Genomic DNA, 17,696 nt, shown 5'->3' with positions numbered 1-17,696 from the left:
GTGAAAAATGAAATGAGTTAATACATATCAAACATTAAGGACAGTGGTATTATTTCTATACATAGTATTTTAGACTCGCACAGGGACTATGAAATTACCTTTAATTTCTAAATGAGGAATCTAAGGTCAGGGAAGAGCCCCCAAATTTTCATTACTAACACTTGGCAAGAACAAGACTAGAACTCAGATTTAAAAAATATAATTTATTTGCATCATTCTACCTCAGGTTGTTTCAGGTGCTTAGAAAATTAACAACAGGTAAGTGAAGGCAGTCTACAGCCAATTATCCAATTTTGAAGATACTCTGATGATACTAAGGATTTGCTGAAGAGACTATTTCAGAAAACAAATAGAAAAGTTAACAGACTATTTTTAAAATTCATTCTATCTAATAATCCATGTCTAAGTACTTTTCTGCTTCATAAACACCCCATGCTGATGTTTTCTCTTTGAAGTTTGTAGAAATGATTCTTTACATTTTATGGACTGAATGCTGATGCAGGGAGACATGGGAGGTTAAGACTGTCATTTACTTACCCCCTCTCTAGTAGAGAGGAGGTAAACATTGAATTCTCAAAGCATGAGAGGTAGGGGCCTGTTTTTTCCCCTCACCATGCTGAGTAAGGGGCTTGGGCACCCAGGCTGTCCATAAATGTGGTTCCTGTTATGTTATCCCATGAGTGCTCCTATTTTTAGTTTCATTTCTACATTACCAAGTAGGTAACTGCATTCCAAACTCTATATTACGAGGTAAGGCTGTAGAGATGAAAGAGACAGTTGCTGCCCTCAAGACAAGATGATGTGTTGTTACAACACTGGGCACCAGATGTTAGCCTAGAGAAGAGGCACTAAATCCAGAATGGGTAGAAGGAAGTTTTCATGATTTGAGTAAAATGAACTCAGGGAAGGCAGCCCATGTAAAGACTAAAGATGAGAAAAGATTTGCAAGCAGTCTGTATTTCTGGAAAGTAGAATGCAAAAGAGGGGGACGGTAAGGAGCTGGTGCGAAGATGAGGCTGGAAAGAAAGGTAGGGGTCTTATCATGGCACATAGATGCCACGTTCAGAATAGTAGTTTGCATTTATCCTGCAGGGAATGAAGACTCTTTTAATTTAATCAGGCAAGGCAGCTATGATGATGGTCAGAGATGGAACAGACAGCCTAGGACAGCTCCTCAGTTTATTGATGGATGACATGAACAACATAACTGCCTTCTGCTTATCACCCATGAAAAGTGTCATGTCTCTAAATTGCAGCAGACTGCAAAAATGGAAATATTATGTAAGGCAAAGTATTAGGGATTAAAAAATTCATATTTCAACCCAGCATGTTCCAAACTGGTGCCACATGGACATTTTACACATATAGAATATCTGCTTAGTGGCTTTCGGCTAAATGAGATTTAAAAGTCTACTAATATTTAAAGAAAATCTAAATGTAAATGACTTTTACGATGGAAAAGCTGAAATGGAAAATATTCCTGGAGATCCATTTGTCTTAACATTTTTGCAGTTTTTGATTTCTTTTCAGTGGTTAAAAATGAATGCCTGGTCATAAGAAGTTGGACCCATTAGTCAAAAGGGTTTATGTCATGTTGGCTCCCAGATTCTGTGTCATGACTTGGTCAGTGGTTGTGTATGGTGGGTTCACTCACCTGAACTTGAGACTTCACTGCTAGCTCCTGGTAATATGGGGACTGGGAGTCAGCGAGCTCTGCTTTGAACTTCTGGTTTGCCAGAGAGATGCTCAGCTCCACCGTCTGCTCCAGTGGGCCCTCGGATACCTCAGTTAATTCTATTTCTCTTTCCTAAGTTGAAACAAAGGTCTTCTATTAATATAAACCACAAGTAAATGGCTATATTATATAACATACATTGATATTGTCTCAAGAAGTGGATTAGGAAGGCTCTCATGTTTTTAGAATAAAAGTCCTCTTAACTAGAAGTGGCCTATGAATTTCATCAAGAGACTAAGTACCAAAGATCCAATGAGTTAACTACATAGAATCTTTGCGAACACTGTCATTTTTTTTCCACTGTGTGCTCTTCATGAAAGCATTTACACACACACACACACACACACACACACACACAATTATATACTTTGTTGGAGCATCACTAGGATTGTGCTACATCCTTGTATAACTTTATAAATACTTTTTGATGGGGACTGGAGTAGACAATATAACCTATGGATGCTGAGATATTATTTAATATACTCCTTTTTAGAGAAGAGTCTAGACTGGTTTAATAAGCCCATTTGTGCTTAAATTTCACATTGAAATTAGTTAGAAAGCACTGTCAGGTCAAGCGAGGGTTTGACATTTCTCTCAGAAGCAATGGCATATTTGGGCCACCTTTGGAAGCCTGTGGCTAAGAATAGCAGGCTCTGAGGACCTGAATTTGGCCTTTGCTCACAAAGAGCCCGAGCCCATCCCTCTTGTCCTTTGGTTTGAGAACAAGCAGGAGTGTCTCATAGTTCTCAACTCAGGGGAAGTTCTCCCGGCACAGAGAAAGCCTAGATCTGGGTTTCAAACTTGGAGTTTGACAGATTTTCAGCCTTGGGTACCCAGACAATCCTGAAATCTGCACAGCTTTCTCAAAAGAGTAAAAAATATGCCTGTGGAAAATTAACTGTCTCTGGCAATGTACATAATCGCTTATGATAAAACTAGAGTTGTGGAAGCTGATAGAAGAGAACAACCAATGGAAAATGCCATGAAGGGCAAAACTCATATGGGTGCTAGCTGATATAGTTTCTCCTCATTTCTCATCACAAACTCCCCTCTTCCATAGGTAGTGGACAGCAACACATCCTCTAACTTTAATGGGATTCGGGGAGGACATGGACTCACACTTACTAAACTACTGATATTTGTTTAACAAAAAGGTTATCATTCATTCATTCATTCATTCATCCACTCATTCATTCATTCAAATAATACACTCTGAGCATCTGTATGGATATAGCACAGTGCTAGGATCTATGGGAAGTTAAAAGAAAAGGATGGCATATGGTTTTATTCTCTAGAAGCTTACCATTTCATTAGGCAGATTTGAAGTTCACAAAAAACATTTAGAATGTGCATTAGTGACAAGTTTCCTAATTTACCCTCAACCACTGGATTTTTTCACACCTCTCACTCAGCACCCTCAGTGACTCCCTACTATCTTTGGGATAAAACTGAAACTATTTTTCCTGACATTCAAGACTCTCCTCCATCTGATACCAATCTGCTGGAAAAGTCATAGCCTGTCTCACTTCCCTGTGTCCTGTCCAGCAAATGGTTCTATTCACTGTTGTTGAGATATAACATTATTGTGCTACTCTCCTAACTGGAGACCCTACTCACAGACCCCCATGTCCACCTCTAACAATAACACACATACGAGCAGACTCCCCCCCCCACACACATGCACACACACACACACACACACCATTTTTCACTTCATACACGTACTTTTTTACTTCTTACCAATATCTCATAATTTGTTTAAAATAATATCTCCTCTGACCATCTAAGGTAGAACTCTTTGCTTCCTCTGACCTCCTATAGCAGTGGATAACATCTGAATTGCTCACTTGGGACCTATGATTTACTCACCTGGAGTCTTCTTTTTGTATGCTAATCCTGTCACCCTACATATAATTTCCTTGAATCCAGCATGATTCTCACACTTCATGGAATTTCCCAAACTAAAATATATGAGGCCATTTATGTACAAAACTCTCAGTGAATACACATGACTAGAGGTCACATCTTTGCAGCCTGTCCCGGTGTATCATTTTGTCCCAGTCCATACATCTGCCATCTTCGATCATAGCACTTAGACGATTTTGTTGTACTTATTTGCATTATACATTTTTTAAAGGCGGGGACTGTGTCTTGTTCATCTTGGGATCGTCGATGCAGAGCCCAATGCCTGGCACTTCAGTGGGTTTCAGTTAAATGTTTGCTGAGTGAAGGAATAAGTAATAGATGCAGTTCATAAGAAGGATGCGATGGATGTGAAATGAAATATTTAGGGGCTGTTTACTTCAGAAGGAGGGAACTATATTAGATTTTGAAGAAGATGGGACTTGGTTAATGTGAGAAAAGAGAAGACAAACTGGAGTTGTCTTAGAAATTTTATAGTGAATATGTTTAATCAGTTATTATTTTCAACATCACTTTTCATTGTTGGTGGAATAATATTTTTGAGAAAAATAAAACATTTTTATTCTTTCATAACAATAGCTCCACGAAGTCTGTAGCCATCTGGCTTAAAGGCCAGAGAGAGAGTGGCCAGCAGGGCTCTCATCCCTGAATTTTCATGTCTAGCTGGTGAGACTGAATTTCCTTCCCTCACCATCTGGGCTTTGAGCTGTGCCTTGGAGGGAAGTTCACAGGAAGAGGAAAGGGCTGGCGGATTCTCACAGAACACAGGGCACGGCAGATCTGGTTGTGGTGGCGGTGTGAGCACGAGAGTATCCTGGTTCTGACTCGTCACTCTATGCTACTGCCCCTTCAGGGCCTGCTGCCCACCTTCTGCTGCCACAGCTGCTCTGCTCAGGAGTAAGGAGGGTGTCACTTCCCTACTTCAGCACTGAGTCTGGCTCAAGGCTTTTTGGAGGGGTTAAAAATGGCCCCCTTTTCTGATAACCAACATTAAATTCTGTAACAATCCTCTCATCCTGTATGCCTTTTCACTCAAACAGAGCGGCTGCCAGTGTTCCTGTTTGCCGGCAACATTGTTTTTATTTTCCCCGCATTTGACACGCAGGATTTCGATCATTTTGTTATTTATCTGATCTATTCACCCGGAACATGACTGAGAACAAAACTTCTACCTGTTGTCAGCATGAGATTACACTTCAGTGGAGAAAGAACCTGATTGCTTGATAGATTCCTTCCTTCCTTCCTTCCTTCCTTCCTTCCTTCCTTCCTTCCTTCCTTCCTTCCTTCCTTCCTTCCTTCCTTCTAAAACTTGGTGAGCACCTGCTGTATATAATTATCTGTTACGTACTTGCCTTCCTGGTGTTTATAGTTAAGTTACTTCTTGCAATTCCTGTCACCGTATCCTAGTTTCAATCTATTTTTGCCCCTTAGTCTCTAGGAAGAAGTGAGAATACTGAATAGAACAAAGTCACTGGCTTTTAATATGAGTGATACAAATTCAGCATTAATAATATATTCTAAGGGCAGATTCAAGGTGATGGTTATAGAATGGCCAGTCCATCCATTCTTTTATTCTGTTTTACAAATGAAACAAAAACAGGCAAGTGAGGTGCTAGATTGACTCTCAGAACTTCTTACTATTGTAGGCATCTTGGTATCGTTGAGGAGTGTGTCATCAGGAGTGAGCAGGAAGGGCCAGAGTGAGACACCAGCAACATCTGTGGAAGTTAAAACGATAGTAGGCACACAAAAAATGAGACTGGAGTAGTTTACATTAGAACAAGGTCAAAATTTTATATACTTTTTTTGTCATTCTAGAATTTACAGATGTTAGATGCATTCTGAGCTCATGTTTATTTTAAGATCACACAAATATGTTCTTCAGCAAAATATAACTCACACTCTTGATCCCACTTGAATTCTTCATTCTTCCTTTCTAGTACCCAAGTTTGGTGTTCTTCTAGGTATGTTAAAGTTAAATGGTTTTACCTAATGAGATCTGGTTAATTTTTCTTTTTGTGACTATATAAAGGATGCATAGACAGATATATATCTTTAATTTGATTGTTTCAAAATATTGGTAATGATTGCTTCCAAGTTGTAGGGTTATGGGCAGTTTGGTTTTACCTTTATTCTTTTCTAGATTTTCCAAGTTTTATACAATGAATTTAAATCATTTATGTTAGAAATGCAAGTTAGATTTGAGAAATAACATTATAAACTTTGTGGAATTCAATTAAAGATTCTTTTGAAATATAAAGCTTTCACGGCGATTTGAATTAAGGTTCAGAAGCAGACAAAATGAGACCTAAGCTTACCTGTTGAAAACACAGGTGTTTCATGGGGTTCTTCTAATATCTCCTCTGTGGGTATTTCATCCTTTCTATTAGTAAAATAGAGAAGAAAGAACAGGTACTGAAAAGGAGCTTGGCAATAGGGGCAAGGCATTTAAATTTGCCTATATTCAATAGACCTAAAAATCAGAGACAAAGTGCACTTTAAAACTGTGTTTACCTATTTTATCATTACAGAAGTAATCTAATATATTTACATTGAGGCAAAATTCCGACATCCCCTCAAAATGATGATGTTTGTTTGACCCCAGGACTTTTCATAAGCATCTTGAGGATTAAACTTTTTGCGGTCCTGGGGATCATTTCCCTAGTAGGTAAAGATGGTTTTAGGGGCCTTATATTTTATCGTCCCTGTGCTTAAACTGTGTCCTTGACATCAAAGATAATCGATGACATGATCTATGACTGAAATATTCTTGCTAAAATCTCAGACCTTCAAATCTGCAAATCCAGAGAATCATTAAGTTTGTCTAATAAAGTAACTCTTGTGGTTACAGTAATGAGAGAGAAATAGATTTCTGGATAATGCAGATGTATTAAATCTCTATTTTGAACATAACTCTTGCCTTCAATGGTAACTAGCCAGGAAGATGTGGGTTGGTTTGCAGTGCTATGGAGTGGCAGTGTGGAATATATTCTAAGGACAGATCCAAGGTCAGGGTTATAGAATTGACTACATATAATGTAGCCCATTCCAGGAAGCTTTACTTAGAAAGGAGTAGCAGCAGTGATCTCTTCTGAATCTCAATAAAAGGTTTGTTACTATAAGCTGGTAGGTCCCAAAGGATTGTGTCTGTGTTTGTATAATATAGTCATCATTGACCAACATATTTGATCCAATTTTCTGTGGCTCATGATGATGGAAGACAAAAGGGAATAGCTAGGTACTCTGTTGTCATAAAGTCATAGAGATTGGCCATAGCCAATAGGACCATCTACATATTTCTACTACACTCAATTCTGCCGAAGTGCTAATAGGGGTAACGTACAACATGTATCAATCAGCCTGGCATGGCTCTGGCCAATCAGAATGGGTGTTAGTTGTAAACCTGGGTGACTATATTGGTGCACATAGGCTAAATTAAACTAATTTGGAATTAGCTATTCTTAGTTGTTTTTGTTGCTATTATGCTGTGTTTAATAAATCGTTTTTAGGGAGGTAATGTTTAGTAAACTCATATCAAGGATTATAGCATTTGTAACTTAGGCAATATTCTTTCTCTTTTTTTACTTTATAGAGCTTTGGTTAGAGTAAGGTCTCCTTTCTCCTGTTATCACTTTAGTATCCTTGTTTTACCTTGTAAAAAATAAAATAACCAAGAAGAGTAGTTCTTAAAATGCTGGCTATTGCCTTGGTTACAAGTCAATAGCTCAGTTTGGACAGGTGTGATTCTGACACTACACTGGCAATCTAGACCATCACCCAGGAGCTACAACTTGGGAAGCTAGACAGCTAGGTTCTTCCAGTGGCTTTTATCTTACAGTCATTTGAAACTGGCAGGTGAGAAATTTTTCTGTTTTCTCTTCCTGGAAAGGTTTGAAGTAAAAGAGAGGTTGTTTTCTGCTTTTCTTTCTTTTTTTAAAAGACAACTTGGTAACCATAGGTAGTATAAAATGTTTATCTCTTGTTCCTTCTTTCTCTCTAGCAATGCTAGTAGGTACATGAATACATATAATGATTCTATTTCTTTGTCTTTCTGGGTTGGATAATCATTTCCCATAAGTTTTTAATGTTTTTGTATCAAGTCTGGGTATATTTTGTTGAATTGTTTCTTATGAATGGCCCCTGCTTTCTTTTATTTTTGGAAAATGAGGAGTCAGCATTATCCTGTATTTAAATCAGAGGAGTCAATATCTCTGTGTCTTGTGAACAATATTAATACTCTAGTACTATTTTCCTAAGTCACATTATTTCTTTTGGCAACAACTTTTAAAAATTTATAAAAGTGTGGCTAGATAGACATATTAAGGACAGTTGTATATTATAAATACATGAAAACTTTGCTCAGTGCTGTAGCAGTTGGTCGAGAAATATAAAACAGCTCCTGCCCTCGAGGTGTTTACACTCTCACAGGAAACAGGGTGAAGCAAGGAAATGTTAAATAAAAATATAAATGCCAAAAAGAACGCAAAATTCAAAGCAGGGAGAGATTGCACTAGGCTCAAATAGGTGGTTAAGATGTCATGAGGAGGTGGGACTCCACTTACAGACTGAAAGGGGAATAGGATTTAGAGGGATGGAGTGGAGAAGGCAGGTTCTTCCAGGAAAGAGAGAAAGTCTTGGAGTCAGAATCTGGGATGAGCAGGTGTGATGTCTGTGCAGCGAGGAAGTGGCATGCTAGCAGCAATGGGATCATGGGTAATGAAAGGCAATGTGGGAAAGGTCAGGAGTTAAAAGGCCTCGATTCATTAGTTTGGCTTCTGCCTCAATGCAGGTCCTGGCTGGAAGCAGACGGCTCGCTCATAGTGGGGTAATTTGAGCAAAATTTAATAAAGAGATTATTACTAAGAGCAACCACAAATGATTGTGCAGAATCCCGGGCTGCTAATAGTGGGGTGCTAAAAGCACTTCCACAGCAGGTGGGGTGAGAGGACGGAGCAGTTATCACAAACCACAGACAGAGAAAGCTCTGTGGAGAGGGCTGCTTCACAGGAACTGAGCTGAAGTTAAAGGAGACCAACAGCCCTCATAGACTTTGCAGGTTATGGAGGTGATAAATTTGCTCACCTCTTTCTCCTCCCTTACTCTGATATCTTACTCCCTATTGGCTGTCCTACCCAGAAGTCAGAGGGCAGAGGATGCCAGGGTTTCAATCTTTCCTGCTCAGCCTTCTGCTCAGAACAGGTGGGGAAATGCAGGGAGGGGATATTTAGGATAAAAGGAAGTTGGGGGAATCTCTTGAAAACCATTGAACAGGGCTCAATGTAAGGAAAGGACTATTTCAGACATATCAGTCCTGCAGCAGTTATGCACGTTCAGGTGGGGAAGAGGTTAGAGCCAAGGAAATCTATCAGGGAGATCAGATTTGACGTTTTTCCTGTGTAAATTAATAAGATCCTGGACCAGGTTTTTGGCAAAGGAAATAGAAATGAAGGAACAAATGTGAAAAGCATGATAAAGAATAGTCAGTAATCATACAGCCAAATTTGGGTCTCTTTAGTATTATTATTTTCAGATTTAGATTTCTAAATGTTATAAAATGTATGTAATTTGTGAGGTTAGAGTTTGGCAATGGCATCGCTCTTCTTTAATTATTTTTATCTAATGTACTTTTCCTTTCTTTTCGTTTACATTTTGATTTTCTTACTTCATATTCAGTTCCTGTTGAGGACATAGCTCATTGGTTCAGTAATTTAGTTTGAGAAATACTAACACTTTATAGAATACCAAAAGGGAGTTCAAAATTCAGGTTGCTCTCTGATTTATTAAATATTTTCCTGATGTAACTAATAATTTATTATAAATTCTAAAAATCATACCATTTTAATTGCTGTATATCATAACTGAAAATACACATTAGATATTTATCACATAGTAATGAATTAATTTTAACTGAAAACAGTGCAAACATATATCTCAGTCCATAAGGTCTAACTATTTCTCTTCTTCATTTGTCTTTATGACAATTATGTATAAATTGTCAGAATAACCTACACAGATCTCAGTGGTTGACATAATATCATAATGGAACAATAGCTGAGACTCACTCCATTATGTGATCTTTCAAAAGTCAAGAACATGCAGTACTCTATTTTGGGTACTTACCTCTCAGGGAAGTGTCTCTGTTTTATTCTCTGCAGAAAGAGAAAAAGTAATTTTACCAAGAGATAATGCCAATTGAAGAGCTAAAGTCTATTTTCATTCTCTTTTCCTTTAACTTCACTTCAATCTGCCTGTACAATGTTATTTTGTAAGAATGAAATTCCTGTTGGCCTTATCATACCTCTCCAAGCAACCCTTTTGCTGCGAAAACCAGTTAAAATGGGGCAGGGGCTGGAGGTCTGGGAGGTCCTGGGGTAGTGTTCCAAACATCTAGAATTTAGGCTCACCTGCTGAAGAAGATCCAGGTGCTCCTGCGAGTTGCTGAAGTTTTTCCCAATGTCAAAGAGGCAGAAAGTCTCCTGCTGGCAGATGCTGACCCAGTGCTGGTACTCCCCTGTGTCAGGTATGTGATCCAGAAAGATTCGATATGCTTCCCATACTGCTTCCTGACACACTGCAATGCAGCACCATTAGGAGTAGAAGATCTGCTCACAACCCAAGTACAATCTTATAATATGGAAAGCCCTTTCATGGCTTTTGTTGACACTCTAACTCACAGCCCATAGAAATGAATTCATTGAACAACTATGTATTGAGCACCCATGTGTGCAATGGGGAAAAATAAAATAAGGAAGATAGGGAATATGAGCGTGCGCGTGTGTGTGTGTATGTGTGTGACTGCAATTTAAAGTAGGGTGGTTGAGGAAAGCCTCATTATAAAGGTGACTTTTGAACAGTTTGGGAAAAGGCCCCAAGGTTGGAGAATGCTACGGACATTGAAGGAACAGCAAAGAGATCAGTGTGGCCAGAGCAAGGTCGAGAGTCTCAGATGATGAAGATAGAAGGATGTGGAGAGAGGACCACAAATTGTGTTGGGCTTTGTGAGCACTAATCTGCAAATTAGGTATAGGTACTGGCTGTATCTGAAAACTTTCCAAAGAATAAACAGGCATACAGTTTAAATATAATCAATTTCTGTCTCAACTTTCCTATCATGTTTCCAGATATTGGTCTGCCTAACGGCACACATTTCCTCCTTCACTTTCCCTTTGGTTGTCATCTTTCCCCCATTCATTCATCCCTAATCGTCCTGTGGCACAGTGGCCCTAGGCTGCCACACAAAGGGATGATTGGAAATCATCCCTGAGATGAGATTAAGAAAGCAAGTGAATTTAGTCGAGGGGTAACACATACATGTGTAGTTAGGGTGGTTTCTCATTCTTTGCTTTTAACAGGTTAGGAGTCCTGATGGAGTTGACAACTGATAGATCATTAAAAACAATGATGACAGCTCATGATGTGATTGTTAGCATATAATGCCAAAGGAAATTAAAGAATAAAGATATTACTATGACAAAACTCCCTCTGTTCCTATCTTTTCATTTATGTAACAAGTTTTCTCAATGAAATTAGGTAAAATAATAGGGATAGAATTGATGCTAAATCCTGCCTTATTTTAGCAGTATATAATATGAATAATAAGTAATATTACATGAACTAATAGAGGAACAATACCAAAGCAACCCCATTTATCCAGAGGCAGAAGCTAATGAAGCTTTAGCTATGGGCCCTTCATTTACACTGGCCCTGTCCAGAGCTTTGCTCCTAATTTTGTATTCATAAACATTAGTACCCACAAAACCAGTATCTGACTTTATATCTGTCTGTTAATAGCAACTTAACTTTTTGTGAAATTTGTATCTATTTGTTTTACTCAATTATATATTAAATGTAATTATAAATGCAAATTAATCCGGAAGAAATTTCTTTGTACACAAAAAGTCTTCAGTCACAGGAAATATATATATATATATATATATATATATATATATATAATTTCAATTTATGTATATATTTTTGTTACTGAGACTTATTTTAGAGCAACCAATAATAAACTTTCAAGCTTAAAGTAAATTACATTAGGTAAGACTTTGAAGTAGGAAGTAGAAAAGAAATGTGGGTATAGGGAGAAAAGGAATTACGTGACATTTCCTACTGTTAAGAAGAATTCTTTCTGTAACAGCTATATATGATGTCAGAGGGGTAGTAGATAGGGGAAAGGGGGTTATCACTTTGTGAGGGGTGGAAATGTCTAACTATTACATTGTTTTGTATACCTGGAACTAATAATGATTATGATAATAATAACAACAATAATAATAATAATAAAAAGAGTTTTTTGAGTATTTGATGGAAAGTATTGAGTGGCTATGGTAGATTCCATTGTATACATATAAATGCTCTAGTTTTTGTTTTATTTTCAATACCAACATTTACAACTCACCAAAAATTACATCTTATCCAAGTGTTTAAACGTATCCAAGTATGAAATTTTTAGGTATCAATGGAAAAGCATGCAAAAGTGTGCACCGTTTAAAAATTATGAGACTAAACGAAAAAAATGTTAGATGAATTCTGTTATGAGCAATTATAATATATTGTGTTTTTTTTAACCTCTAGAAGATTGGGGAGCAATTGAAGGCTTTGGGGCACAATCTGACATCACATGATTTTCTAAAGAATCTTTGACTGATGTGCTGAGAAAGCGGTTGTGGGGAAGAACAAGGTGAGAAAAGAGCAGTTTAGAAACTCTTACTCCTATGTTTTATTCTCCCTCAACCCTCACTTATTCTATGCCTGTATTTCTCTTAGCTTTCTGTTTTAAGGGGCAAAGAGAATTCCAGACCACAGAGGCTCAGTTCATTTACCAGCAGCAACCTGACCAGAACCCACAAAGCCGGGAGTGGGTACAGTCCCCACCACTTCAAACATGCACTGAGTTTTCCACATTTGGAGAAGTAGCAGGATCAGCACAGCTGGAGACCAATGCAATCATCTTTTACTAGAGAACCCATGTTTGTGAATATAACCTCTCTCCTGCCAGGCAAGGATCAGAGTTTTAATGCCTTTCCCAACACCAGTCATTATGTAGTCTTCAGACCTTCATCTCTAGTCAAGAGTCTACATGCTGTGCACGAAGGAAACATTTATTCAAACTCTAGGAGTTGTGGGTCTAGTCCAAGCAAACCATCTGCTTTTGCTTTCCTTCTTACCTACATACTCTGCACTCTCTTGGGGGATGTTACTTTGCCCTTCTCCTGCTAGTTTAGTTCAAAACCTGCTGGAGTGCCAGATATAAAACAATACATAAAATAAACTAGCCTTGCCTTTGAGGGCTTAGCGTTGGTGACGTTCTCTAACAATACACATGTGTGAAACATCTGGGAAAACATGATGGGATAATCCTTCTGTTTACCAGTTTCACATACTCCCACCTGTGTTGCTTTTGGTCTCAGATTAAATTTTCCTTTTATTTCCATTTAAGGCTTGTTTTTAGTGCCTGTATCTTTCCTAGCTCTGCTCCTTTGCCTACTGCTCTTTCTTCTACCTCAGGGGCACAGCATGCCCCCAGCCCCATTAAAACCTACTTTTCACAAATCCTCTGAAAGAACTTTCCCCCAAAGCTTCTTGAAGAATGATCTCCCCAGAGCATTGTAGTTTATAGGGATCGGAGTATTAGAATGAAACAGGAACTAGTAGCTTTTCTTTAGACTTATTGTGAGGAGCAAATTACTTTTGGTGAGTCCTCTGATATCATTTTTCTGGCCTCCTGGAAGCTTAACACACACCAGGAGGCATGGAATCCTTCTGCAATTGGGAGAACAAGAGCAGCAGCCCAAAGACCCACTATGAGAGTCTCTTGTCATTCCCTCAACATCAAAAGAAATTTTGAAAGTAGAGGCTTCAAAGGATCTTGGGGCCGGGAGGAGTCTAAAACTTCTTAAAGTTGGATTTTTCTGACCCCTTGATTTATCTGTTCTGCACCATCCTTCTCTGAACCTACTGGGAAGGACTACCATAGGGATTTTGGAGCAATCCAGAGCCTTGCCTCCCCAGTCTTCCCATAGTTGTTGGCCTCCGCCTGAATCTGACCACAAAGCCTCAGCCTTTCTGCTAAATGCCATACTCTATGCTGTTGGAAGATACAGGAAGAATCCCTGGGAACACATGCCCTGGAGGCCAGACATACTCCAGGATAGTTCTTCACATTTGGAAGGATTAAATGGAATGTGAAGACGCCCACCACAGGATAGGGCGCACTTTAGATGGAGAGAGAACACACTGACACGGGAGTCAGGATGCTGGATTCTAACTGCTCTGCCACCAACTGCTCTAACTGCTCTGCCACCAACTGCTCTGCGTATCCCTTAATTTTTCTTATCTGTACATTGGGGGTGTTGGCTAGATGTTGTTTAGACTGGTGCTTCTAGAACTTGAAAATGCAAGTAGATTACCTGGGGATCTTATTAAAACACAGATTCTGAAAGTAGGTCTGGTTTGGAATCTGAGTATTTGCATTTCTAACAAGTTCCCTGCTCATGGGGATGCTGCTGGTTTGTGGACACTCGGAGTAGCAAGAGCGAGGACTCCCCCTATCTCTACTTTTCTCTAAGACATACATTAATGTGAAAGAGACATTTAGCTTTTGATATTGGGATTGAGAGAAAGAGATAGAGATAGAGAAAGGGAGACAGAGAGACATAGTTTGAAAGAAGGTGGTTGCAAAGGAGGGAGTTTCCCGAGGAAGGAGCACAGGATTCTCCCTGGGAGACGACCTGAAATAAACTTGCCTCTTCTGTGTCTCTGCTTTGGGATAAACCTGTTTATGACTCTACCATGAAGCTCAGAACATTTCACTTGTATTGCTTTAAGCATCAGGAAAAGAAATAGCTCAATATTCAATTTGATTTGAGGAGTATAAGCACTTTCTTGCCTAAGTTTAAAAGATGTCAACAGATAATTTTGTAAAAGCAGCTACAAGAATAATAAGTGGGTTTCTCTGTTAAAGAAACACTGCTTTCTAGCTGGGTCTTATTTCTAGTTACTTTATGAAGCTATTTGTTAGACTTAAGAAACCCATGTTAATGGATAGTAAAATTTCGTATCACCCAGGGGCAGCCATAAAGATAATGGATTATCATTGCCAGGGGTGGGGGTGGGAGAAAAACAGTCGTTTGTTTCATACAAGGAAGCAAGAATGAAAGAGGCAAACCTAACCAAGAGTAAAGAATTAAGAATAAAATTCAGAGCTAAAAATTGGGTTGCAGCAATAGTCTTTTCTTCAAATACTTGTGATAAATCCTATTTGTGAATGTCATAAAGCATTCAAAGTTACATGAAAATAGCAATAGGTGTGTTCGTATTCAATGGGATTCATATTATATATAATATATAGAATACATTCTATATATTATATCTACATATATTATATATTTTCTATATATAATATATATTCATATTATATATATACACATATATACATGCATATATATGTGTGTATATATGTATACCAGGGGTGCCAAAAAATGTATATAAGTGGACTCTTTGCTAAACGTTGCTCAAGCAGTAGTTTGCCATAATCAGAAGTATCTGGACGCCTTTGAGCACCTCTTGTAATTGCAGGAGTCAGATGAATTGTATTCATTTTTGTTATCGGTATATATTTAGTATTACAATTATAATACAGTTTTCCTTTTTTAAAATGTGTATACATTTCTTTGGTCTCTCTTTCTCTCTGTCTATCTATCTATCATCTATCTGTCTGTCTGTCTATCTGTCTATCTATCTATCTGTCTATCTATCTATCTATCTATCTATCTATCTATACTTCCATCCATGAACAAATAAAAAATTCCATTTTTATTTGTTCATCTGATCAATGTGTAGGCACATTCAACATGAATAATTTACACATGTCACTATCTTTTCTTTGCATTCCCATTGGCCTGTTTGCCTCCTGTATTCATTAATAAGCATTTACCAAGAACCTGCTCTGCAGAGGTGCTGCACTAGGACCTCAAAATATTAATACAGTGCACTTGATTTTCTATAATTAGAGTTTTCCTTCTGACTATGATCTGGTACTTCTCATTTCTCTGTGGGTGTGGCTTCTATGAGAATGCAAATATCTCTTTACTTCTACATAAAATGAGACCTATGAGTTACATAAGGCTTGATATTTTTGATACCGTTAATTTATTGTGCCTCCAAAACCAAGAAGAACTCTTCAGATTAATGCAATCCTTGCACATATTACAGATTTAAATACTCAAGAACTATTTGGGATATTAGTATCGTGAAATTGTTTTCAGTTGTCATAATGTACAACACATCGCAGGCTACAATTGAACCAGCTTGCTCTAGTGAATGGGCTTGAAATAGATCAGGGTTACTGTACTTTTTGGAATGGAAGCAAACATTGAGTATAATCATGATGGAAATTAGTAAACCTCCTCAACTTTCACATGTAAGATTGAGGTTAGGCTTCCACTAGACAAGATACTTTGCATTATTCGGAGCTACCTGGGGAATTTAATAGCAGCTACCAAAGATTGCTTTTTTCCTTTAAAGAAGATGCCATGCGAATTTTTTCATCCATGGTAAGTGAACGACAAGGACAGTTACTGATAGCTGTGGTATGACTGAACTCCACTGTGATTTCCAGGCATGCTGTAAGAATCCTGTGATGCTGTCTTGGGAGTAAAAACTGCACTGTAACTCTGCTGGAAATCACAGTAATTGTGTTGTAAATCCCATTAACACCCCTGCATTATAACTGTGTACCTCCGCTTAATTTGTGACTCTTCTGCACTCAGATGTGCTTCCAGGTTTCCTAGTTTCAGAAGTTTTTGCTTAATCAGCAAGAAACAACTTAAACTTATCAAGAAGGGAGAGCGTATCTGGATTGTAATGTTGCTTTTGAAAAATAAAATCTTAAGTCATAAATCAACTTGCTCAGATTCCTGACAATGCAATCATCCTGTGCTTCTTATTTCATAATAACAACATTAAAATTCAATATTGGGCTTTCACAAAAATAAAAGAGGTAAAACCCAGATACTAACGCTTTTTGGTGATTTGTTAAATACCCTAATGGTTCTGTGTTGTACAGGACATTATTTTAAAATACAAGAGCAAACATCTACCATACTTTTAAATGTTAGTTATTCATTATTTTCATAATAGTTGGCTGATTTTTATAACTCTTGTGACTGAATGAGAGAGTGGACGTTTTGGGCTGAAAACAACCTATGGATGAATGAAAAGGAAGGGATGAAAAGAACAAAAGACTAAATAGGTTTCATCTCTTTCCTTACCTCTCAATCTATAATAAGCTTGAAGATTGGCTAAAATCTGTTTCATGGATTCCTGCGGACAGACTTTAACCCTTGCTGGGAAAAATGCTGATCGTTTTGTTTGATGCTTTGCCAAATTGAATATTCGTCTCATGGTTGACAGTTTGTACATTTTTGCAGTAGTTTCAGTTGTTTCAATTCTTAGGGCATTGCCTGTGTGTTCAGTTTCAGAATTGTACATCTTAATGGAGAGATCTGCAAAAGAAAGATTGATTTCCTAGTAAATATATACATTTACGTGATTTATGTGAAACATGATAAATGAATGAAATAAACTGAAAATTACAATCCTCTGGTTTATGAAAGTTCTACTTTGGTGCAGCTGCCAAATGTAATAGTCTAATGATAAGGCATTTTCAGAAATATGAGCTCATCAAGTATTTAAAAAAAAAACCAACATCTCAAATCATCTTGCCTTTAGGAACTGCCAAATATTGAAACCGTTTCCCACATATCTCTCTAAAAATCACTCCCACTTAGCACTCAAGCCTCCCGAGAGATGGCCCTTGTGATAGACATTATAGTTCAAGTGGGGAATCACATAGCATAGTGGTACCCAGAGGTATACTCTACATGAGGAAGTGGAGTGCTTCTAAAAACCTAGGGGGAAAAATGCCACGAAACAACCTTCCTGCCTCTTAGTGACAGCCTGGATTTCTATACGGCTGAAGCCAACCAGAGGGTGACTATCTGGTTGTGAAAGTGAGTTACAGCCAGGATGTGTC

General features: G+C 38.0%; 1 protein-coding gene across 1 annotated transcript in view; it reads right to left on the bottom strand.

Annotated features, from left to right (window-relative positions):
* IMPG1 (interphotoreceptor matrix proteoglycan 1) overlaps positions 1 to 17,205 on the bottom strand; it is a 91,781-nt gene extending 74,576 nt beyond the window's left edge. The window contains 6 exon segments of the mRNA XM_019729700.3: positions 1,655 to 1,807; positions 5,297 to 5,376; positions 5,977 to 6,041; positions 9,779 to 9,807; positions 10,063 to 10,229; positions 17,151 to 17,205. Of these exon segments, the coding sequence (XP_019585259.3) occupies positions 1,655 to 1,807; positions 5,297 to 5,376; positions 5,977 to 6,041; positions 9,779 to 9,807; positions 10,063 to 10,229; positions 17,151 to 17,205 (549 nt within the window).
* Positions 17,206 to 17,696: the final 491 nt, after the last annotated feature.

Source organism: Rhinolophus sinicus, chromosome 2 (assembly GCF_057876585.1).
Source record: "Rhinolophus sinicus isolate RSI-liver-muscle chromosome 2, RSI-T2T, whole genome shotgun sequence".
NCBI lineage: Eukaryota > Metazoa > Chordata > Mammalia > Chiroptera > Rhinolophidae > Rhinolophus > Rhinolophus sinicus.
Note: the sequence above shows the minus strand (reverse complement) of the source record. Positions and strands in the feature narration are given on the sequence as shown.